Consider the following 26,933-nt stretch of genomic DNA (forward strand, 5'->3'; position numbering starts at 1 on the left):
AAATATTATCGAGAAACAAACAGTACTAATTTCGTCGAATCATTTTCATTCGAATTTCATACAAAATTGTTAATAAAAATCATCTAAAATGCGTCAGATATTTTTGGTCAGAAAAAAACAAATCAAAGTTTTTCATTTTTTTTTTGACACGTAATAATTTATTTCGTACCTTTCGTATTATTTTAAAATAAAATTTAACAGTGTCTTCTTCTTCTTCTTCATTCTTTAGTTTAGGCAAGTTGCCTGTTTCGTAACGACGTTTCTCTGCCTATTGCACTGTTAAATTGATTTAACAGTGTCGAAGGAATTAAAATATTTGATATAAATGTAGGATGCGAGCGTCTCCAAGCCAAACACTTAAATAGGCATTCGTTAAGAGATTGGACGGTAGGCCCTGGATAGCTCAATGGTTAAAGTGCAGTCGCCCGAAAAGCAACAAATCCGGGTTCGAATCCCGGTCCAGTTAAATTTTTTTCACGAATCCTACATAACGACAAATAAAAAAACCAAAAATAAGAAAAAAGAAAAAGTAAAAAATTAATTCACAGATCAGAAAATTCTTTGGTGGAGTATTTTCACGAGATGGAGAAAAAGAAAAAAAAAAAGAAAACAAATCAAAATTCTCATTTTTTACCATGATACTGAGAGAAGCTCGTAGTCACTTTACTCAGTCTTCCTGTATTCCTTCCTGAATTATACTGAGGAGTAGTCGAGGAAGTTTAAAAAACGTACTCGTACCTTTCGGCTTGGTTTCGTGCCGTAGGGTGCAGCGTGGTGCCCTGTGGACACGTAGGGAGAGTGTCTAACGAAAAAGAAGTCTCGGTTAGACGGTTCAAGAAAGAAGAAGAAGAAGAAGAAGAAGAAGAAGGATTCTGTGTGTTAAAAAGAGAGAGAACGTGTGTATATGTGTGTGTGCATGCGAGAGAAAGAGAGAGAGAAAGAGAGGAAAACAAACAGATATGTAGCAAAAGAGAGAGAGAAAGAGAGAGAAATAGGATCAAGATGAGGGTGAGGGAAAGAGGAAATAAGGAAAAGAGTGGTCGAACAGGAAGAGACGAAGAGAGGTGGGATAGAGGAAGATCGCTGCTACGAGAAGTGGTGAAGCGCTTGCGCCCTCGTTCTTCCACAGTTTCTACCTACAATTTCGTCAGTCGGGCCTTCAACTCCGGACCGCGTACAACGGATTTGACCGAACGTGCGTCTACGTTAGATTTCAAAAAAAAAATACACCCCGTTAGATCTTCGATAAATCGTAACATTAACAAACCGGAAGAAAAAATATGTGAAACAGGTGCGAAATATTATTCTGACGTATTGTTTTCCTTTCGAAAAAAAAAAAAAATTAAATTAAAATGTTTGATAATAAATATATATATTTTTGTTGGTTAAGTAATAATAATAATAAATATACAGATAGGGAAAGTTTGAAAAGATTACAGAGAGTGTTTAAATAGAGAAAAATTACAAGGGGAAGAAGGATAGTCTCGTGTCTTTTACGTGTTCGTTTGAAATCATTTGTTTATTTCTTAGATTTTTGTTATTATTCTTTTTTCGTTGTTGTTACTTTCTTATCACCTTTCCTTCCTTCCTTCCTTCCTTCCTTCCTTCGTTCGTACTTTCTCTTCCTTTCTTATCTCGCTCACTCGACTACGTTCCATCGTCGCCCGGTCTACGACGATACCAGAGAAGTTTTCCACGAACAGTAAAGTTTCTACGAACGGAAAGTTCGTCCTTCCTTGGTAAACTCTCGCGGAAGTAGCGCACGATCTCTTCCGAAGCTCTGGTTATTCTTCTTCTTCTTCTTCTTCTTCTTCTTCTTCTTCTTCTTCTTATTCTTTTTCTTCTTACATTTTACTTTTATCCCGACTACGTGGAAAAAGCTTTTTTGTAAACGCTTAAAAGCACGTTCATCTACAACTTCGAAGATACACCATCCACGTTTGCTCGTCAACCACCACCGAACTCACGACACACCTTCGTTTAACAATTTTTTCTTTCGACATCTCAAATTATTACCAATAAAATATAATTTAATTTTAACAGAAACAGAATAGAAAGCAAAATTTTCCAACAACAAAAATCTCATACGAAAATATTCGAGAGACTATTTAACCTAACCCGAAAAATACTCAATCCGCTGGACACCTCAGACTATTACCAATAAAATATAATTTACTTTTAACATAAACAAAAATTTGTCTAACAACAACAACAAAAATGTCATACGAAAATATTCGAGAGACTATTTAACTTAACCCGAAAAATACTCAATCGGCTTGACACCTCAGACTATTACTAATAAAATATAATTTACTTTTAACATAAACAAAAATTTGTCCAACAACGACAACAAAAATCTCATACGAAAACACTCGAGAGACTATTTAACCTAAACCGAGAAATATTCAATCCGCGAAACGTTACTTTCGTATCGGAAAATTGTCCGGGAAATTCTCAATCTCCCTCATATCGAAGGGTGGTCAATTAATTTGCCGATACTGACACATCGATGACACGATCGAAGGTAGGAACCCTATAGTTCGGAAGGGCCAACGACGGTTCGCGTTTCGCGCGGTAAAGTGGCTGACGACGTGTTGAAGTACGTTCGCTTAAAGTACTCAATTATACTCGAAAATGGCACGAGAAAGAGAGAGACAGAGAGAGATGATAGGTTTAGAGACGTCAAATTAGGAATATCGAGTGATGAACGTTAAGTGACGGATAAATGAATGAATCAATGAATGAATGAATGATGCTAGAGATGGTTGAATGATATGAGCAACGTTCGGAGCTCGTTCAAATCCCTTGCGTTAGTTTTGATGGAATTGAGAACCCCCCACCACCACCACCACCACTACCACCATTGACAGTAGCCGATGATGATCGTTAACGTCGTTAGCGTTAATTAATCATCGGCACGTAGATAAATACCTGTGTATCATGGTGGTAACTAGACGCCCGAACCAAGCCCACGTTCATTCATAATTATGAACAGGCTAACTCATTAGTCGTTGGGTGACATTAAATTCTCGCCTGGGCTCACGAACTGCCGATTCATTGTCTTCTCACCCTTTACCATCAACCCTTCCCTATCTAACTCTATCTCTATCTCACTTTCTCTCTTTCTATTATACGAAAAAGGGAAACGAAAACGTAACACACTAATTATTAATTAGCCACCGAGGGAAAACTTATTACCGTCTCGCCAGACAAAATGACAACGACTACGAGTAATTCTGTCAGCCTTTTTTTTCATTTTCCTCTCCATTTAATTTTGCAGTTTTTATTTAACGCAAAACAGATGTTTTCCTCGTATTATTTTTTAAACATATTTCAAATGTTCGTGTTTTATATTTTCTTACTTTCTTATTTTTATATCGTAAATTTGACGATAGAATTGTTTGGCATGTTAAGAATATTGAAATTGATATAGGAAAAATTGTGTGAGTTTTTTTTGTGTTTTAACAGGGGATAAAAAAGTAATTTAAGAATGTTAATGAATGAATCAATGAATTCATACATTCTTAATGTAATTGTTAAGAATGTTGAAATTTGTATAGGAAAAATTGTGTGTTTTTTTGTTGTGTGTTAACAGGGGATAAAAAAGTAATTTATTTGAGTCGACGTCTTGGAAAAAATCATAGAATGACATTGTCGTCTAATCCTCCTATACGTAATTAATCGCGAAATATCGAATAATCGAGTGTAGAATTTCTACTAATATATGTTTACGTAAATGTATCTACGATACCACCAGGATCGATCTCCGGTCGCGAATTGACAATCAACGGATACCGAAGATGATACGGAATATTAAACGTCGTAAAAACCCCGGAACGAGAGAACCGACACGTTCTGAGAAAATGGAAGAATAATAAAAGGGAGAGAGAGGATATATATCACATTTTTTTTCTCCTCTTGACATTTTTCAAACGCATTAATTATTCATATCTGTAAATCTATCTGTGAAAAAGTAAAAAAAAAAGAAGAAGAAGAATAAAAAGATGATAAATACGATGAAGTGAGCAAAATGAAGAAAATTGACGAAAATTTGACGAAAAAATTCGATTTATTCGAAGAATTCCATAATTTTCGGCAATAATTAAAGTTTCCTTCGGGTTTACATATGTGTGTGTATTCACAAATATAAAAAAAGAATAGAAAGAGAAAGAAAAAGAGAAAAGTATAAAATCCAGTAGATTTTGAGGACGAAATCTTCTTTGAGATTCTATAAGAAGATGCAAATTAAGGATTCCTTTCAGTCTCTCCGCGAATCTTTCGAATTGTGCATTCGAAAGGGTAAAGAAAAACGGGAAAGATAAAGATGAGATGGAGTAGGATATGCGAGGAGTAGAATAATCCTCGAAAGTGGACCGCGAGATAACGGTGCTTGCTTTGGTTTGGTTTGGTTTGGATTGGAGAGGAGAGGAACGAAGATATTGGATCGCAGTATCGAAATAAATCTTTCGAAGGAAAGTTCGATAGGGGAATTTCTAGAAGCATAGAGAAAGAAAGAGATAGAAGTTAAAAAGGAAAAGGAAAAAGATAAAGGGTAAGTGTCGACAAAGAAGAAGAAGAAGAAGAAGAAGAAGAGGAACAGGAATTGGGAAAGGGAAGGATGATTTTCTAAGGTTAATCCTTTTTGAGGGTGAATCGGGGGATAGAAATAAAAAGAAAAAAAAAAGGAAAAAGTTACGGGAAAGTACATCGACGAATCAACCGTGACGGTAGAAAAAGTAGTCCTGTGGGTGTTGGAAGTGAGAAATCGAGGAGAGCGTTTTCCGGATATACGTGGGAAGACGAATGCCTAGAAGATAAAGAGGACACCAGAATAATGGGCCAACGTTGATCTTTGAATCTTGTTATCTTCGAATTGGGTTAGAAAATAAGAGAATAATCGTAGAGGAAGTTGTTCGAACGATTCGATGGAGTGTTCAAAACAGTCGTTACGAATAAGTAATACGTTTCTTCGAAAGTAATTTCATGACATGGTGATTTGTTGTTTTATTTTTGAAATATCTGACAAATCGATGAAACAATTGAATAACATAATCGAAAGAAAGAACCGTTTAAAGTGTTTTCAAATAGAATAATTTAACATTTTGTGGTTTCTGTTTATGATTTTATGATCTGTGATTTGTTTTTGTTTTTTCGTTTGGAAAATATTTTTGAACTAAAAAGGGAAAGTGTAAGAAGAGAAAAATATACGTTTTTCGATGAATAATTTGTATAATCAGTGATTAATTTATTTGTTTTGTTTATTTTTGTTTGTAAAAGAAGAAAAGAAAAGAGAGAGAGAGAGGAAAGTGTAACGCAAGGTGGATCATAAAATTTGTATACGAATCCTGGAAGAGGAAGAGGAAGAAGAAGGGGAAGTGGTGGAGGAGGGGAGAGGGAGAGGAGTTGGAAAGTCGACGGTGATGGCATGAGGACTTTAATAAGGACGGACTGTGGGTCCAGCGAGGAGGAGGATGAGGATGGTGGTGGGCGTGATGGTTCTGGGTCAGCTCCTGACGAGGATCCTACTCGCAGCTCACACTGTAGATCGGCTTGCAACCGCTCGAAAGATACTCAGGGAGGTTCCCCTAATCGACGGGTAAGTTCGATATCATTAATCTTTATCATCTCATATTTATCTTATATTTAATCATCTAATTATTACTATGATCTTGTATTCAAACGATCATAAGATGCTACAATCAAAAACATGTTTTAATTAGGTGATTATATTATAATCTTTTTTATAATTAAAATTGTAGAATATAATAATGATTTCATTTAGGTGATTTAATACTACGATCTTTGTATTCGAACAATCATAAGATGCTACAATAAAAACATGTTTTAACTAGGTGTGATTATATTATGATCTTTTTTATAATTAAAATTGTAGAATATAATAATGATTTTATTTAGATGATCAGTAATTACTCTTATATTTAATCATCTAATAATTACTATGATCTTCTTGTATTCGAACAATCATAAGATGCTACAATCAAAAACATGTTTTAACTAGGTGATTATATTATGATCTTTTTTATAATTAAAATTGTAGAATATAATAATGATTTCATTTAGGTGATTTAATACTACGATCTTTGTATTCGAACAATCATAAGATGCTACAATAAAAACATGTTTTAACTAGGTGTGATTATATTATGATCTTTTTTATAATTAAAATTGTAGAATATAATAATGATTTTATTTAGATGATCAGTAATTAATCTTATATTTAATCATCTAATAATTACTATGATCTTCTTGTATTCGAACAATCATAAGATGCTACAATAAAAACATGTTTTACCTAGGTGATTATATTATGATCTTTTTTATAATTAAACTACTAGAATATAATAATGATTTCACTTAGATGATCAATAATTACTCTTTTATTTATCTTATATTTATTTTATATTTAATCATCTAATAATTACTATGATCTTCTTGTATTCGAACGTTCATAAAATGTTACAATAAAAAACATGTTTTAACTAAGTGTGATTACACTATGATCTTTTTATAATTAAAATTGTAGAATATAATAATAATTTCATTTAGATGATTAATAATTACTATGATCTTCTTGTATTCGAACGATCATAAGATGCTACAATAAAAAACATGTTTCACCTACCTAATTATATTATGATCTTTTTTATAATTAAACTACTAGAATATAATAATGATTTCATTTAGATGATTTAATACTACGATCATTGTATTTGAATAAACGTAAAATAAATAAAATTCTACAACATAGAATGATATCGCATAGATGATTAAATACGATCTTTATATTTCGAAAGTGCATAAGATATAAAATTTTTGTGCGGATGGTTAAGAAACGAAGAAAGAAAAAAATGAAAAAGAAAAAGGAAAATATTAATACGAGTAGTTTTTATTGGTAGACATCAGGAAGCTCATCACTTTCTCTCTTTATCCATCTCTTTCCCTTTCACCGTATATCTCTGTCCCGTTTATTTATCCGAGAAGATAAAAAAGGTGCAATTTAATTGGACGCTTCTGGAGCTTAGTGCATTCTCATACAGATAATGAGAAAGTTTCGCGAGGGGTTGTGAAAAAGAAAAGACGGTAATGGAGAAGCGAGAAGAAGTTATAAAAAAAAAAAAAAAGAAAAAAGAAAAAAGAAAGAAAGAAAGAAGTGAAATAAAATAAACGAAGGAACGCGGACATCGAAATGAGAAAAAAAAAAAAAAAAAAAAAAAAAAAAGAAAAATAAAAATGGATAAAGAGAAATAAAAAGAGAGAAAGAGAGAGGGAAAGAGGAAGAAAGAAAGAGAGAGAGAGAAAGAGAAAGGTGAAGAAAAGACAGAGAAAGCACTGAGAAAAGATAGTAGAATTTACTCGAGAGTAGCCCGTGGCTGTTTGATCCTTCAGTCTCCAGTTTCTCGGCTAACTCAAATGTGAAGGAATAAGAGAAGAGAGAAAGAAAAGAAAAAAAGTAAGAAAAAAGTCGAATGAGAGAATATAGAGACATAAGAAAGAAAGAAAGAAAGAAAGAAAGGGTGTGCAAGGGTGTGCAAGGGAGGTCAGATACGAATTTCCGGTTCTCCTGTCTGGAACAACCTTGCGTGCCTTTCTTCTTTCGTATCGCGTTTGTGTGATTGTTCTCTTAAACGTATACGTATTCTCCATTCTTATAGATGTATTTTTCTATGTATATTTATGTGTGTGTGTGTGCGTGTATATCGGCCAAATAGGTTATCGTATCAGGAAGCAGACGAGAGAGTCTTTGTACTTTGTCGTTGCAAATTGCACTCTTTCTTCGTGATCGTCTCTTCCACTCGTTACCACACATGTTTTACACACACACACACACAAACACACACGTTCACGCATATATTACACATACACATTATTTTGAAAGTGGCCTAATTCCATTCTTGCTAAAAAAACGCATATTATTCACTTAATAATTGCCATTATTTTAATGGGAACTGTAAATTGAACACCTTCGGATACACTTAAGTCAACATAACTCATTGTTCTTCTTTACGTATATTTTTAATTGCATCGAAACGCAAACCTTTAAATATCTCAATTTAAGGTTAAACGAAGTTAGGCCACTTCCAAAATAAACGGCTCGTATATTTATCGAGAAACATTATCGTACTTACACGTTTTACATTTACGTTCAAGTATCCAGTGTATTCTGTTTTCTTTCGGGGAAAAAATAAAAAAGGATTTTGCAAAGAGTGTTGATAAAGAAGAAAATATTCGGCGTGAAGAAACACGAACGATTTAACCAAGAAACTCACTCGTTAGCAACCCTGATAACGAATAAAAACCCTCGTAAAGCCTATTGTCCCTTGACGAATAATGCTCTTTACAGTTTTGTGCTCTTTTTTCTATTCGAAGTTGATCGCATGACTGCAACGACCAGTTTCCCTTCTTTCTTATAAACGACAATTCTTCATGTAACATATACACTTACATATTACATATATATGTGTGTCAGTTTGTATTGTGCACGTAGATACCAGTAAATATATGTATGTGTGTGTGTGTGTTTATACATCCGCTTTAATACAGCATTCTTGGATAAATCGGGAAAAAATCAAGTTATCGCGTGCTTAGGTTAAAACCACAAAACTGAAACACCGTACACTATAGGTGTAGGAAAAGAACGTTTGGTTGTTTCCTTAAATCGTACTTTCGAAAAGTTCCTCTACCTTTTCTTCCACCTCATCCCTTCCTTTCGAATTCCGAAATGAGAAAGAGAGAAATTTGAGGATTATATATGCAAAGATTACCAGAACTACGATACATGCTTCTTCTAGTTTCTACTATCGTATATTATAGTCTGCATGGAAAACATAATCTGCTCTAGTTTCTCTTAACTAAGAATTTCAAACACACGTACACACGTTTATGTATGTTGTGTGTGTGTATGTATGTAAAGGTATTTGCGTAACGTGAAAGGTTCAATGAAAATTATGAAGAAAAGAAATTCACGTGAAAAATGTTTCAACGACTACTTTGAGAATACTTTGAGAATACTTTGAAAAATGTTGAAAAGAAAAATAATAATAATAATAATAAGAAGAAGAAGAAAAAGAAGATGATGAGTGAAAAATTATCTGGCAAATGAATTTTATTTTTTCAATCTTACTATCGTTTTATTTTTCTTTCAAAAGATAATAACATTTAAAGCAAAAGTTTAATTAAGTAACATCGGTATGCAACTATTTCTCGTGACATTCATTATACCGACCAGAAATATTTAATTACTGTGTCCTTCGTTTCGAAGGGGGAGATCACTGAAACGAGAACTTTGTCGAGGGGAAAAAGGGTAGGTAGGATCAAGTAAAAGGGAAGTGGGCTTGAAAGAGTTCTCTACTCGTATCTCGCAACTTGTTCGTAAAAGATATTCTAGAGAAAGAGACAGAGAGAGATAGAGAGAGAGAGAGAGAGAGAGATAGGGTGGTATTTGTGAGAAATATATAAGAGAGTGAAAAAGAAAGAGATAGAGAAAGAAATATAGTGAGTGAGTGAGTGAGTGAGTGAGTGAGTGAGTGAGAATCAGAGTTTCGATATCCGTCAACTCGTTTCTCATCTTCTCGAAAAGAATTTTTAGATTCGTTGAAGTATCTCCAAGATTGAGCTTGCAATATTTCTGAACGTAAAGAAAGAAAAGGAAAAATAAAAAGGAATAGAAAAGAAAAGAAATATTCTGCGATCCAGTTCGCTAGAAAATGATCGATACGGGAACAGGAGAAACGTTTTAATTTTGAAATGTTTTGCGAGTACGTTTTTAAATTAGGGGGAAAGGGATCAAAGTTGTAATCTAAGGGTAGAGTAAATCTATGAAAATTGCAAGACCTCCCCCAAAGGGTTAAATTTCAAAATCGCACGTTTTCCTGTCTACTTCTTTTTCGTTTTCTCATTCGTATCATCGTCGTCGTCGTCGTAGTTTTCGAGATGAACCTTTTAAAGCAACAAGTCCATCGTGCACAGCTTCTTCCACTTATGTTAGTCACAGAAGTTCCTAGCACTTCTCTCTCTTTCTCTATTTTTTATTTTTTTTTATTATTTTTTATTCTCTGACATAAGAAGTAAGAAACATCGTCATCTTCACCGTTCCTTTTTTTTGGAGAATAAAACAGTGAGCATAAGAAAACGAACGATCATTCCGTGTCATAAAATGTGCTCACTTTCGTATAAACTCATTCTTATCGTTTTTTATTAATAAAATAATATATTATAAATAATTATTATAAATAATATATAATATATTTAATTATATATATATATAATTATATATATTATAATTATATATATATATATATATAATAGTCATATAATAATTGAGCCGTTTATTTTGAAAGTGGCCTAACTCCATATAACCTTAAATTGAGATATTTAAAGGTTTGCGTTTCAATGCAATTAAAAATATACGTAAAGAATAACAATGAGTTATGTTGCTTAAGTGTATCTAAAGGTGTTCAATTTACAGTTCCTATTAAAATTATGGCAATTATTAAGTGAATAATATGCGTTTTCTTACCAAGAATGGAGTTAGGCCACTTTCAAAATTAACAACCAGATTCGTTATAAAATTTGAAGGAACCGAAGTCCATTCAACATAATTTAAGATGCTTCAAATTGCGAAAAAACAATACTTATTTTATTTTACATATCTTTATAACACTTTAAAAACATAAATTATGCGATTCAAAATATTTTTTACAAACATAAATTACAAAACAATTTTCTACTCATCTACATTTTGTGTATGTGAAAGGGATTTAAAGAAATCATGATGTTTCGGTGGTATATATCGTAATAAGTCAATTATGTCCTTGAATTTTGCGGTTGTAATTTGTCTTATATTTTTATACAATGGTGTCAATACAATATTTTCGAACTTTCTTGGTCTACCCCGACGTGGTATTAATTCAGGACTTTCAAATTTTCGTTCTCATTCATTGATGTCTTATAGAAAATCTTATTCATTTTTGACAAAACGCATCCAACATATTTTTAACCAGTTTATTGGTTCTCCGTTAGAATTCTTTACCCTTTTAAAAATTGCGTCTTCTAATAATTTTGTTGATACAAAATCTTCTTGTCTCATTTCATGTACAATAAAGTTATTACCTTTCCGACACTTTTTGATAATATTGTAATACTCTCGGGGGCAAACAGTAAATTATTTTTTTTAATGCCATTTCTATCACACCAAAATCTCTACTCCTAATGGAGTTAGGCCACTTTCAAAATAAACGGTTCAGTGATTCAACTAACTCTGAAAACTTATGTGTCCAGAATGACCGTATTTACTCGGAATATAAAAAATCTTAAATGCTTTATTGATAGATAATTTGAATCTGTACATGTTACCGTGGGTAACCGGAAAAAAATGAAAAATGGAGTTAGGCCACTTTCAAAATAAACGGCTAAATTATAAATAATAATTATAATAAATAATAAATAAATAATAATAATAAAGCCCGAATGATATACGCGACACATGAAAATCTTTTTCTTTTTTCTAAAATTTTTCGGATCTTTACAAAATTTCAGCTTACTAATAAATGAACAAAGTAAAAATATGAAAATCAAAAAGAAGGTGAGAGTGAAAAGATAATTGGATTGATCAAGAGATATACCGATTAAATCAAAATTCGTTCGAGTGTTAATAAAAAGAGAAAAACCATCGTGAAAATCGGCTCGACATTCATACATGTATACGTATGTGTATGTATATATGTACATGTTTCATATATACATATACATATAGATATTTTCTATAAATACATTTATAGATTCCATATAAAGGAAAGTATTCGTGATAGGATGAATACATAAAGAAACGACAAAACTCACGGAATCCTGCGATTTTTATTTACATAATCCAATATATAAAGATAAACATTTCATGAAACATGTACATATATACATATACATACATATAAAATCGTCCAAATAGTTTTCTTTCTTTATATCAGCTTTTACATGCACAATTCTTTTTTTTTATACTATTTTATTCAATTATATACAAAATATAATGAAAAAAAATAGCATGCGAGTAAAATTATTATGAAAAAATAAAATAAACATTGAATACAATTTAATACATAACTTTAAACCAAAAGTAATATCATCAAATTCGTTCGAATAAAATGAATATATTCTCTCCTTATTTTATTATAATATTAATATTATTATATATAATATAATAATATAATAATAATACTAATAATAATAATAATATAATATTATAATATATAAATATTAATTTATTATTATATTATAATAACGTTCTTTATAATAATAATCTGAGCTAAGAAAAAAAAAAATCTGAGAAAATAACGTTGCGTTACAAGATGCTGTCTCCTTACCATGTTCTTTTTTCAAGTTTGCGAGAGAGAATGTGTATGTGTGTGTGTGTATACGTGTTTCATGAAAATTCTCCTTGGTTCTGGTTGGTTCATCGAAATAGTACACTATTTGGACAGGACGTCGAGTCTGAGTTTGAATTGTTTTCCTGAGAGACGACTCTCCAAAGTACATACACATAGATACTCATCATGTATGTGTGTGTATATATACCTACAGATAATATATATATATTTATATATAGGTAGATATATATGTACAAATGAGATACGATCTTTCTTCTCTTTGAAACGAACTGGATTACCTCGAAACATTCAAACAATTTCTATCGATTTATCGAGTGTCCTCATCCCCCATTTAAAAGCGATTTACGAAACGAAAGTTTTTAATTATTACTCTATTCGAACGTAATTAAAAGCAGATCGATGTACCTCTCCTTGTATTCGGACAAATATATTTTGTTTAAATGAAAATCACTATCGATAAATATTTTACACGTTGTTACATTTCTATTTCTGCACACAACTAGAAACCAATCTGATGAAATTTTATTCTAAAATTCTCTTACCGCATTTATTAATTTTAAATAATAAAATTATTTATATAAATTTTATTAATATTATTATAAATTAAATTTTATAAAATTACAAAATTAATAATAATAAAATAATAATTAAAATTTTATAAAATTATTATAAATAATAATTTTATTATTTATATAAATTTTATTTAATAATAAATAATAAAATTATTTATATAAATTTTATTATTATATAAATAATAAAATTATTTATATAAAAATAATTTTTAAAAAAATTAAAATTAAAAATAAAATTTATTATCTCGTAATAGAAAACGTGATTACATTTCTTTCAACCGTTTGGTGCAAATTATTTTCAAGAAAATAAAAATAAAAATAAAACATAAGAAAGAAAAATATAATTGTTAATAATGTTAATATTAAATTGAAGTTAAGTTGGTGGGATGTTCATTGTTGCAGTTTCTAATCGGATTTCAACGAACTGCATATTTCGTTTAATTCTCTTTCATTGTGTCTTTCTCTTCCTCCCACCTCCCCCCACCCTACTATTTCTCAACCTATACCACTTGGCTTCTCGCACCTCGTTCAAAATTGGTCGAGAAACGAGAACGTCCGAAATTTCGCTACGTAAATTTCGACTTCGGCTAACTTTCGCCATTACCAAGTGAGTATCCGTACTAGTATGCTTCCCCCTCCACCCCCACTGTCATCAGCACCACCCTCACTACCACCACCCTCGCTACCACCCTCGAGACGTACTTATCAACTCGAATATTTAACGCGAAGTAACATTAATCCGAATGAATTTTGATACAAATACAATTTCGGAAAATTACTTTTATTCGGTTAATCGAACATTTATTTCCTCGATTAGTATAATACATAGTTCAAAGTATTAAGTATAGTGATTTGAAAGATTCATTTTTTTATTGTTTTTATTTTTTTGTTTAGTTGCACAAATTTTTCTATTCGATCGAACGAATAAATCTTTTTAAAATTTAATATGCTCGTAATGATCTTAGAAATTTTTTGTTTATCCTTTTTCATTCATTAGTTTAGTCAACATTATCGTCTACCTTGAGAAATCTCATTAAATAAATTGAAATAAGTATATATATATAGAGAGAGAAATATTATATTATATAAGAAAAGAAAAGAAAAGAAAATAAAAGAGATTCGCAAAGGATGCTCCCGAGTGACCGATTTTTCTTTCAAGTCGAATCAAGAAGAAAGAATATCGGATTGGCCCTAATGCTTTGGAATAATTGTGCCAGGAATTATGAAAATGAATTTCATTAAAAATCTGGAACATATAAAACGTAAATTATCATTATGTTTTGTATTAAATCTATTAATGTGAAGATATATATATTAATTTGCAATTATTGAACAGTATATTTGAAAATAATTTGCCATTCGAATATTAATCGTGAAAAAGTGAGATTAAAAAACTAATTAGAATCATAACTTTTACGATAATCTCATTTAAGGTGAAATAAACTTCGTATTATTTAATAATTCTTCATTAAAATTGTTTACGTGTTAATTTAAAAAAATTAAAAAGCATAAATATATATATCATATACAATGCATGATAATTGGTGACATAATTTTGCTAATCATGTTATTTGTCAAACTGAATTCTATACTCGTAAATAATTCGGTATTCGAATTTTCGTCGTGTCTCGTAACACTTTAGCGAAACTGGGAATGAACCAACTAATATTCTAAATGAAGAGAGGGAGATAGAATGAGAGAATGCATTTGGTGGCTAGGATGGATGCTGTTAGATCCTTGAATGTGGTTAAGACGAACAACGTGCACAAATGTAAATAGGAATCTATGCTGAGGAAGCTCGTTTCTCGAGTCTGGAGGTCTGCGAAACATTGGTATGTAGGGTTAGGAAGGAACAGACACCAACTTCCGGTGGGGTTAATGCAGCAGCAACGCGTAACTTGATTTGCTGAAGTTCCTTGAAGGCGCCGAGGCGACCAATCCGACGACCTCTCGGAATTCCGACCTCGTTCTACGAAATCGGATCTCAGATCTTAGCTCTTACACAGAACGTAACTCAAAAGTTCAAAGTTTCCAAACGAACGAATGAACGAACGAATGAACGAAGAAGAAGAAACGAATGAACAAACTACTGCCACGGATTATGTCGAATATCTGGGAGGATGACTCTCAAACTTTTCGATACATTTCTGAAACTAACCGGCGAACAAACAAACAAACGAGATATCTTGTTGATAACGACGAATAAGAAATTATTTTTCTTAAGAAATAAAACGTTTAAAATATCATAAATTAATACAATCAAATTATTACATTAATAACTATTATCATATAGAGATACTTACGATTTTATTCTATTTTACTTGATTAAAGCTCCAAGCTAAACACTTAAGTAGGCATTCGTAAGAAGATTGGACGGTGGGCCCTGGATAGCTCAATGGGTAAAGAGCATTACAGTCGCCCGGAAAGCGGAAGATCCGGGTTCGAATCCCGGTCCGGTCAAGTCCCAACGGCCTGATTTTTTTCACGAATCCTACATATCTTTTAATAAACATTATTAAATATTAATATATTATTTCATAAATTTTGAATAATTTAAAATAATAAATTAAATTACAAATCTTAGAGAGAGAAAGATGATAGAAATATGAAAATTATTAATTCTTGATAACCGAACCGTCAGTTGTCAATTCTAAACGATAATTGGATAATAAAATTGCCATAAGAGAACGTAATCTTCTCTACGCATATTCATTGTTAATACGATAAAGGTCGGTACCGTCTAGTTCTGTAGAAAGCGAGCTAACTTCAAGAAGGTACTAACAAAGTTTAGCGAATCTAGAAACTGGCAATGCCACGGATTAGGTTTTATGAATCAGCCAGGAGTGCTATAACCACGAAAATAGTTAAGTTTCGAATTCATAGTGCACGAATTAAAACATAAAACGTGAGTACATGGCACAGGGAGCCGAAATAAAAGTGCTCTTTTAATTATTGTTCATTCCATTAGCGTTTTCTTAAGAAACCAACAAAAAAAAAATAAACAACTCCTACGAACTAATTAAGCTTTCCTTCACACGAACTTCGTAATTTTTCTTACGATTAAAATGAAATATCTTTCTTACACGCAAGCCTAGGAAAATATAGAAAATGAACGAATAAATTATTCGTTTTATCTTTCTGTTTATTAATTTACTTTACTTTACCTTATAAAATTCTGAAGTCAAAACTTTATCAAATTTCCGAAAAGTTTAAAAAACTTTTAAGTCCTATTGGTTGAGATACAAATCAAAAAACAAAACATTACAATAATTACAATCAAGAAATAATAGCCAATCAAATTAAAAAAACAAACTTCATAATCATCATTACAAAATATAACCCTTCCAAAATTAAATTACTCATTTTTCATTCTATTATTTTAATAATTTTGTTGCAATACGCAATGTCAAATTACAAATAACGAATAAAAACAATTATAAAAATAAGTACAATCAAGAGAATGAATCAGTCTCAAATGAACAAAACAACCGCATAATCATTAGCCATGTAACACTGTGCAAGTATAAATGACGATAGGCTTGAATCAAGACAGAAAAGGTGAAAGATAGGAAGAGAATGAGATAGAGAAAGAGATAGAGAAAGAGAAGTCAAGAGAGTGCACGGAAGTCGCATTTGCATCTGGAGTGACGTCAGTGCATCCAACAAACGGAATATTCAGCACTCATATACATATCGAGGCCAGGCACCTTATCACGCTTTGCCAATTAACCACCCCTTCTCAACGCACAACTCTGAGCCAGCCTCTCTCTCTCTCTCTCTCTCTCTCTCCCTCTTCCAAGCCAATCCTCTTCTCAACCCCCCACCCCAGCCTTCTACCCCTTTGCTCCGGTCGTTTGGCAAACGACGAAAATTCAGCACCATTTTAGGCGAAATCGACGTTAAAGTTATCTCACCCCTTGGATACAGGGTGCATTCTCTGCATACGTATCACCGATTAACTCAACGACTCGTCTTTCGAATTACATTGTCGAATTTCTCTCACTCCTATCACCCATTCGCTGACAATCTCCCCCCCTCTCTCTCTCTTTCTTTCTTTCTTTTTAGGTAAGCAAAAGATATTGTGATTCATTTTCGTAGATCAAAAGAGTATGTTTTATTTAGGTGTCAAAATGTATACCTCGTTACCGACCAAAGTGAAGAGGTGTGGGTATTTTGGTCAGTTTAAAAGAATAATAAAAAAGTATACTAAGCGGTAATACTTTCTAGTGGTTTTATATTTGATTATCATTATGTTATTTTATATTTTATTAGATATTATTATATTATTATATTTGATTATTTGATTATCATTATGTTATTTTATATTTATTAGATATATTATATTATTATATCTGATTATTTGATTATCATTATGTTATTTTATATTTTATTAGATATTATTATATTATTATATTTGATTATTTGATTATCATTATGTTATTTTATATTTTATTAGATATTATATTATTATATCTGATTATTTAATTATCATTATGTTATTTTATATTTTATTAGATATTATTATATTATTATATTTGATTATTTGATTATCATTATGTTATTTTATATTTTATTAGATATTATTATATTATTATATAATATTTGATTATTTGATTATCATTATGTTATTTTATATTTTATTAGATATTATTATATTATTATATTTGATTATTAATTATCATTATGTTATTTTATATTTTATTAGATATTATTATATTATTATATTTGATTATTTGATTATTTTTTATTTTATTATATTATATCATATATAACACCTCCAAGCCAAATACTTAAATAGGCATTCGTGAAAAGGTTAAACGGTGGGCCCTGGATAGCTCAATGGTTAAAGTGCAGTCGCCCGAAATGCGGAAGATCTGGGTTCGAATCCCGGTCCAATCAGTTTACAACGGCCTGATTTTTTTCACGAATCTTTCATATATTATGTGTTATATTTTGTTATATTATATATATTTGCATATTAATAGCTGAGAAAGCTAAATAAATAATATATATCTCTCTCTCTCTCTTTCTGGAAACCTTTTTCTCTCATTATTACATCATGGAATATTGTTGATATAGTAACAAATCAACGATTCGATTACCAAGCTCATCTATCAATCGTAATCCCTGTTACGTTAATGTCCAAATTGTCAATCGATATTTCCAAATTGAGGACTAAATATCGAGGAATACTTGCGTGTACATGCTTTGTGTGTATGTGTGCACGCGTCGATGAAAATGGCGACGGTTGTACTAGAATTTCATGAAATTGATGGAACTCGTGAATCTTCGTTTATTGAGAAGTCTGGATAATTAGATTGAACTAGAAAAAAAAAATGAATATTATAATATTTTGTATGAATGTTAAGTGTTCGTGTTGGTTGGAAAAAGAGGGTCACGTAAGAACGTTTAAAAGTGGAATTTTTCTTTAGACAGTGTTCTCGTACCGGATGAAATTTGACTAGGCAAGTAGTATTTAACTTGTTATTCTTAAAGGGGAATAAGAAAAGAAAGGAAGAAGAAGAAGAAAAAAAGAAGGGAAAATGAAATAGAGGAAAGAAAGTATGTAAAGGAAAAAAGAAAAAAAAAAAGAGAAAATGAAAATGAAAGAAGAATCGACTTGTCGTGACTGCAACCAATAAGCAAGAGAATTTTTATGAACGTCTCGTATTATCGATGGCTGCAAACACGAGCCTGGCCGACGGCCAAATGTTACTGAATACTTTTATGCATTGCTAAATGCGAACGGCCGATGGTTAACGATCGTTGCATGACGACTTTCGTGAAAATGACGGCCGACTGGAGAAAAATCCCGAATGCTTTTATCTCGCTCGAAATGATAACAAGAAAATAGGAAATAAGAATAAACGAGAAACAAACAGGGAAATTAAAACGTTCAATATTACAAATCGCATAATCACTATCACCAAAATTTAACCGACAAATATAAATAAATTAATTTAAAAATTAAGTATTTATTTTGTATCTTTCTTCTATTCTTCTTTTTAGTAATTTTTTACTTGATCTAATACAATTTTAAATTACAAACCTAAGAACTATAATAATAATCGCAATCGATAATTAACCAATTAAATTAACGCAACAAACGCTGCATAATTACCGTGACAAAAATCTAGCCTAGAAAAATGAATAAATCAAAAAATTCAGTGTTTTATTTTTTTCTTTTTATAATTTTGCGCATGAACTTGTACAATTAATAAATGTATGTAGGTATATGTGAACTCGTGCATACGTCATATCGACGTACAAAAGTGCCCAGTAAAATTCGTGTAAACGTCACGTTTATTAAGAATTATTCAAATATTTCACATTGGAAACTAATTGCACACATATATAACGTTGGTCATTTTTCTTCCATACTCGTAGGCGTATCAGCAATCGTTGATTTTTGTATATTACGAGTTCGTTTACGTTTGCACGAATTTTCGATTAGATGGATGACCGATCAATTCTGACTATTTTACGATAATCGTTCGAAACAAAAATAAACTTCTAACGAGTATAGGTAACGGTTTAAAAACGAAATTATAAATTCCTGTATATGTGTGTATATGTGTGTACACATGTATTTATTTTAAATAGGATGAATTATTTTATCTGAAATTATTTTATTTCATTAAGATGAATTGTATAAGTATTTTATACATTTTATTCAATTTTATTTGAAATAGGATGAATTGTGAGTATATTATACATTTTATTCGATTTTATTTGAAATAGGATGAATTGTAATTGTATCATTCGCTGCTCGATTTCATTTTGAGAAGAAAATATTTCCGTTCAAATGATTTTCTCGTATACGTATTATATTTTATATTTCGCGTTAAATTGATTATCAGTAATTTAATTGTAAAATAAAATGAAATTTCATATAATTGGGGGAAAATATTATCCTACTCGTCGAATCAAATCAACGAAAGTAATACTGAGCAACGATGATTTACGATGACGACAAACGATCGACCATAAACTTCGAGTTTATCCTCGAAACAGTTATGCAAGTACACTACTTGCCCTCTCTTTCTCTCGTTCTCTCTCATTCTCGTTGGTTCTCGCTCGTTCCCTTTAACTTATTGTTACAGTCAGGTTGCATGAACTTGTGAGAGAAACTAGCAAACAGAAATCCTCGAGCTACGATAAGAGGATTTGGCGAGCAACTAAGTAAGTAGTCCGATAGCTATTTCAAATTGAACTCATGTTTGTAAAAGAGAGAGAGAGAGAGAGAGAGGGAGGGATACTTGACATTGAGTAGGAGTTAAAAAATCTACGATGAGATTCAACGTGATAACAAATAAAACGAACCATCTGAGATTTGTCGAGAAAAATATCTAACGGAAAGGTGATAAACGAAATCCAATTGAAAGTATTTTAAAAAATGAAGAAAAGTAAATTTATACACAAAATTATGATCCTCCTGTAATACGTATTCATCATAATATAATTCACGTTATTAATATTTTTTATATCAAAAAACAATTCGTGCAAATAATCTTAATATTTAATAATTAAAATTAAATATTAAATAATTAAAATAATATTAAATAATTAAAATAAAATTAATAATTAATATTAAAGTTAATAATAATTAAAATAAAAGTTAATCATCTAATGCTCGTCATATTTATTATAATTTAAATTCAAAATTAAATTAAAAACGATGTATTGATTATTCAAAATGTAATCTTTTTAAAAAAACAATTCATTCAATTTAATATTAATAATAATATAAAATAAAAAGTATCCATCCCCGCTTAATAAATAATTCTAATAATCAAATAATTCTCAAACAAGAGTAAAACAAAAAAATCATAATTTGTTGAAAAACAAATGTAACACGATTAATATTTAATAATTTGAAACAAAACAAATTAACACGATGAATATTTAATAATTTGAAATAAAAGAAATTTAAACGATTAATATTTAATAATTAGAAACAAAAGAAATTTAAACGATTATTACAATACAAATTTAAAGTTAAAATAAAAACGATGATATAAGCCCATATAAATTATTCGAAAAAGAAAAAAAACAAAAATGAGTTAGACCTAGTTGGTTAGAAAATTGGGTAAGATAAATAATTCTAATAATAAATAATCCTAATAATCCTAATAATATCCTAATAATCCTAATTCCTAATAAATAGTTCTAATAATCAAATAATTCTCAAACAAGAGTAAAACAAAAAAATAATAATTTGTTGAAAAACAAATGTAACACGATTAATATTTAATAATTTGAAACAAAACAAATTAACACGATTAATATTTAATAATTTGAAATAAAATAAATTTAAACGATTAATATTTAATAATTAGAAACAAAAGAAATTTAAACGATTAATATTTAATAATTAGAAACAAAATAAATTTAAACGATTAATATTTAATAATTAGAAACAAAACAAATTTAAACGATTAATATTTAATAATTAGAAACAAAAGAAATTTAAACGATTAATATATAACAATTAGAAACAAAAGAAATTTAAACGATTATTACAATACAAGTTTAAAGTTAAAATAAAACCGATGATATAAGCCGATATAAATTATTCGAAAAAGAAAAAAGAAGAAAAATGAGTTAGACCTAATTGGTTGGAAAGTTAGGTAAGATAAATAATTCTAATAATAAATAATCCTAATAATCCTAATAATATCCTAATAATCCTAATTCCTAATAAATAATTCTAATAATCAAATAATTCTCAAACAAGAGTAAAACAAAAAATAATAATTTGTTGAAAAACAAATGTAACACGATTAATATTTAATAATTAGAAATAAAAGAAATTTAAACGATTAATATTAAATAATTAGAAACAAAAGAAATTTAAACGATTAATATATAATAATTAGAAACAAAAGAAATTTAAACGATTATTACAATACAAATTTAAAGTTAAAATAAAACCGATGATATAAGCCGATATAAATTATTCGAAAAAGAAAAAAGAAGAAAAATAAGTTAGACCTAGTTGGTTGGAAAGTTGGGTAAGAGTAATCATAGGAAACGAAAATGTATCGAACGGTTAGTTCGATAAACGGATAACGTTTGATAGTAGTTAAAGGCAGAAACTGTACAAGAAGGATAAGATGAGGAGGAAGAGGGAGAGGGTGAGGGAGTGGGGGCGGGGGAGGGGGAGGGGAAAATCGGGAGTAAACGGAGTAGGGGTAGGGGTTAGGGGTGGAAGAGGTGGAAGAGGAGGTTGTATAGGAGAAGCACGTTCGCTCGTTTGGTTACCTAATTCTGCTCGAAGTTAAACTCTGCTCGTACCGCATACAAAGTGCATTCTACCGGGTAGTAGTATGGTTAAGCGGTAAACGGCCGAGAGATCCATCTCCGAATCCGGTCAGATTTGTTTGGCTAACGGCACGTAGTACATAGGTTTCGCTTACGCATACCAGCAGAAAGAGAGAGAAAAAGAGAGAAAAGAGAGAGAGAGAGAGGGAGACTGGTTTTAGCGAAAATTCGTTATGAAAGAGAATGTTTGTGGGATACCTCGGTGGAACCTTTAAAAAAGCACACGTCTCCACATTTGCGAAACGTAAACGATTGTAGGTACATTTCGTTTTAATAATACTCTGGTAAATCTCATTAAATAACATGGGAACACACCCTTTTTTTTGTTGTATACATTTTTAACATAAAAAAGAAAAAAAGTTCAACAAATGTTGTTAATAAAGGCAACGAGTGTTTTGTAAATAAAATGAAACATAAATGTGTAAATGTATTGTAAATTAACGAATTTGTGTACGTAACAATCTTAAAGGAATGAAATTCATGGCGGGGGGAAGTCAGGGAATGATTAATCAGATTGGAGTTAAGAAGAGGATCTAACGAGGAGACGTTGGAGGAACGTAGAGAAATAATTATAGAAGCCATATAATCGCGTTGCGTCAGGACGTGTACCTACGTAGTTGACAAGAACCTAGACTGGTACGAGAAGGGACGAAGACAACGATGAACAGGATGAGGAGGAGGATGAGGGGGTTGAGGAGGATGAGGAGGATGAGGAAGAGGATGAGAGGACGCCTACCTACCTGATGCCACTTCACATCGGCATACTTCCACTCAATTAGATCTTCCTACTCCAATAGCGTACGGTGAGAACTTGGAGTTCCGGCATGTTACTTCCGCATAGGTTTATTCAAATTATCCGTCCCGGGAATCCCGAAGTATTCCGTAGGAAATTTCTCTAATGCGCTTCGTGCGGTTACACGAACCGAATAACGGATTCCCCGTGTCTACGACGTAAACTTTCAAGACTCGTGCGACCGTCATGACCACATGATACATGCATTTCATGTATTATTGATACCATAATATGTATTGTTATTATTATATAAATACTTATGTGTCCATATTTATGAAAGTAGTCTTAAGTTTTATATTTCTTGTTTGGAGATATTTAAAGGATTATATCTGGAATAATTAATTTTATATAATATTCAAATAACAAACACTATGTAACGGTTCATTTTTCACACATTGAATTAATTTAGTTTATAATAATGTGGTGTGAAATAACTAATAAACTTATTTTTTGTTAATTTTCACGTCCATAATTATGAAAGTAATCTTAAGTTTTATATTTCTTGTTTCGAGATATTTAAAGGATTATATCTGGAATAATTAATTTTATATAATATTCAAATAACAAACACTATGTAACGGTTCATTTTTCACACATTGAATTAATTTAGTTTATAATAATATGATGTGAAGTAACTAATAAACTTATTTTTTGTTAATTTTCACGTCCATAATGATGAAAGTAGTCTTAAGTTTTATATTTCTTGTTTGGAGATATTTAAAGGATTATATCTGGAATAATTAATTTTATATAATATTCAAATAACAAACACTATGTAACGGTTCATTTTTCACACAATGAATTTATTTAGTTTATAATAATATGGTGTGAAATAACTAATAAACTTATTTTTTGTTAATTTTCACGTCCATAATTATGAAAGTAGTCTTAAGTTTTATATTTTTGTTTGGAGATATTTAAAGGATTATATCTGGAATAATTAATTTTATATAATATTCAAATAACAAACACTATGTAACGGTTCATTTTTCACACAATGAATTAATTTAGTTTATAATAATGTGGTGTGTAATAACTAATAAAATTATTTTTTGTTAATTTTCACGTCCATAATTATGAAAGTAGTCTTAAGTTTTATATTTCTTGTTTGGAGATATTTAAAGGATTATATCTGGAATAATTAATTTTATATAATATTCAAATAACAAACACTATGTAACGGTTCATTTTTCACACATTGAATAAATTTAGTTTATAATAATATGGTGTGAAATAACTAATAAACTTATTTTTTGTTAATTTTCACTTAGACCACTTTCATAATTATGGGCATATATTAACCCTACACACATCGGCACCGTAAGAGTTTTGACATGTTTTAATAACTATTTTTATTTTCTATTGTATTTATTAAATAACAAAGTAAGCTTATAGATATTTCAGAAACCCCAAAGATAGTACTAATAAATTTTGTCAGATTTTTTAAAATAACAACGACATTAAAAAATTCAGTTTCACGGTGTGAGTAAAATTCATGCCGATGAATTATTAATATGTATATCTATATACCTTAATAACCATCTAGATACCATATATTATAATATTTATAATATATTGTTTATAATATAATATATTATGTATCATGTAAATTAATTATAAAATATTAATAATTTATTATAATTATTATATTATATAAAATAATTTATTACTCGCGACTTATATATACAAGTTTGTTTTAATAGTGTGGGATGCGAGCGCCACCTAACCAAACACTTAAATAGGCATTCGTGAGGAGATTGAACGGTGGGCCCTGGATAGCTCAATTGGTTAAAGTGCAGTCTCTCTGAAATCGGAAAACTGGGTTCGAGTCCCGGTCCTCCAGTCAGTTCTCAACGGCCCAATTTTTTTCACGAATCCTACAATAGTATACTTAAATATACTATTAAAATAATAATATAGACATAAGAGTTGAACAATTATACTTAAATAAGCGAAAAGAAATAGACTATTAAATGTATTGAGAAGAAAATGGAACTCTAATTGTAGAGAAGTAACGAATCGATTTTTCTCAACACAATAGGAAAAATCACTTTCAATGATAATAATGACGACGATGTTAACGATAATGATGATGATAATCATGACGATGATTATGATGATGACGATGATCATGATCATAACGATACTTTAAGAATCGTTCACGTTAACGGTAGAACAGCAATAGGATAGAAATAATCGTAGCAACCTTTAAATTGTTTCTCTCTTCGATGGCACCTATCGCAATTGTGTCTCTCCTAATTGTAAGAGAAAGAGAGAGAAGGAGATATTTTCCACAAGGATACTTCTAACTACCCTTCTAGAAACTAATTCAACGTGAAATGCAACGACTCAGACTTTCTCAAACTGATAATATTACGAGTATGTGTGTGTCTCCGTATACGTGCGTGTGTAAGAGAGAGAGAGAGAGGGAGAACAAAATTTTCCTCGCTTTTCTCCTTCGTCGAATCTCATCAGATTCGTTGCGTTTATTTGAATTTCAATTCTAAAACAATTAGTTTCTATAAAATTAAATAAAAAAAAGGAAAATTAGAATAATAGTTATTAGAAATAATTATTCTAAAGTTTAAATTACCTAAAATATTAGATTGGCAATTAAGTGATATCGTGGATTTTAATAAATAAAAAGGAAAATTCCAAATGTTTGTTTCAAAATATAACTTTATTCAATTCAGGCAGTGTCATAATTCCATGTTCGTCAAATTTCTGATACTTTGCTATCAAAAAACTGAATTAAATGTGATTTATCTATTGACGAAATCCTCAATCACTTAGTTGTCAACCAATAGAAGATTAAAGTTCAAATAACATGTTTTACTTCATTTAATTATTATGTATATCTTTTTTTGTGTGTTACAGACACAACGATCTACCGTGGAATATACGCAAGTTCCTAAAAAATCAACTACGAGGATTCAGGTTTGATGATCTCAGTGACATCCGTCCTTGGTCTGGCAACGCCTGGAGTCACACGGATCTAAGAAGATTGAGAAAAGGAATGGTCACTGCACAGGTGAGGTGATTTACCTGATAAGAAAACGATCGTAATCTTCATTTCAAACGATTGAAATTAATTATTTTATTAAAAATTAATTATTAAATATTATTATTACGAAATTTTCGTTGTTGCTTTTTTGGACTATTCGAAAAATATAAAAATTAAATAGAGAAAAAAAGTAGTTGTACAAATTAGACAGACCCAACTAATCAACAGAAGAAGATGAAGTGTTCCGCACGCGATATTCAACTTTGTCGCAAAAACGTAGGATCCTCGATTCGTTTGGCAAACTAAATTGGTGTAAACGCGAGGATTGCGTGTACCCCTTGGAGCCATGCTCAGTTCTCTAACTAAATTGCACGGAAATACTCCGACTATTTCCCATTTCCTTCGCCAACGTCGAAAAGTTCATTTCTAACGGTAATCGTACGATTACAATTAATTTCTCTTTGGTTTTAATCAAAATTAAAAAGATAGGAGTATTGATAAAGAAACCGAAAGAGAGAGAGAGAGAGAGAAAATAAGAAGAAAAAGGAAACACGAAAATTTAGTCATAGAATCAACGAAGCAAATCACCACGATTCGAAGAAATCCAAATGCGAAGGGAAATAAAATTAGCAAGGTTGAACATTTGTATAAAATAGCGAGGATGAAATTAATGGGGCGAAAGTGCAAGCAAAAGTAGTCGAAAACCTCTTAGAAACCTACAGCTAGCTTACGTTTAATTAATCTTTATTTGCTTAAGAGAAAATCACTCAGAAAGTCTAATATCATTCTATTCTAAAGTCTCGTGACTGCTGCTAGATTGTCTACCACTACTTGCCAGACGA

General features: G+C 30.5%; 1 protein-coding gene and 1 long non-coding RNA gene across 2 annotated transcripts in view; both read left to right on the forward strand.

The window, feature by feature from the left end:
* The first annotated feature begins 1,141 nt into the window (after positions 1 to 1,141).
* LOC122517999 lies at positions 1,142 to 3,864 on the forward strand. Its single transcript, XR_006303955.1, has 2 exons — positions 1,142 to 1,291; positions 3,596 to 3,864. It is a non-coding gene; the product is annotated as an uncharacterized LOC122517999 (long non-coding RNA).
* Positions 3,865 to 5,333: 1,469 nt separating this feature from the next.
* The window catches only part of LOC122517950 (dipeptidase 1), a 71,412-nt gene continuing 49,812 nt past the window's right edge, over positions 5,334 to 26,933 (forward strand). Inside the window, exons 1-2 of the mRNA XM_043636584.1 lie at positions 5,334 to 5,596; positions 25,965 to 26,118. Of these exons, the coding sequence (XP_043492519.1) occupies positions 5,472 to 5,596; positions 25,965 to 26,118 (279 nt within the window). The 5' untranslated portion in view covers positions 5,334 to 5,471. The remainder of the gene's footprint in view (positions 5,597 to 25,964; positions 26,119 to 26,933) is intronic.

This window comes from Polistes fuscatus, unplaced genomic scaffold (assembly GCF_010416935.1).
Source record: "Polistes fuscatus isolate 324 unplaced genomic scaffold, CU_Pfus_HIC Scaffold22, whole genome shotgun sequence".
Taxonomy (NCBI): domain Eukaryota; kingdom Metazoa; phylum Arthropoda; class Insecta; order Hymenoptera; family Vespidae; genus Polistes; species Polistes fuscatus.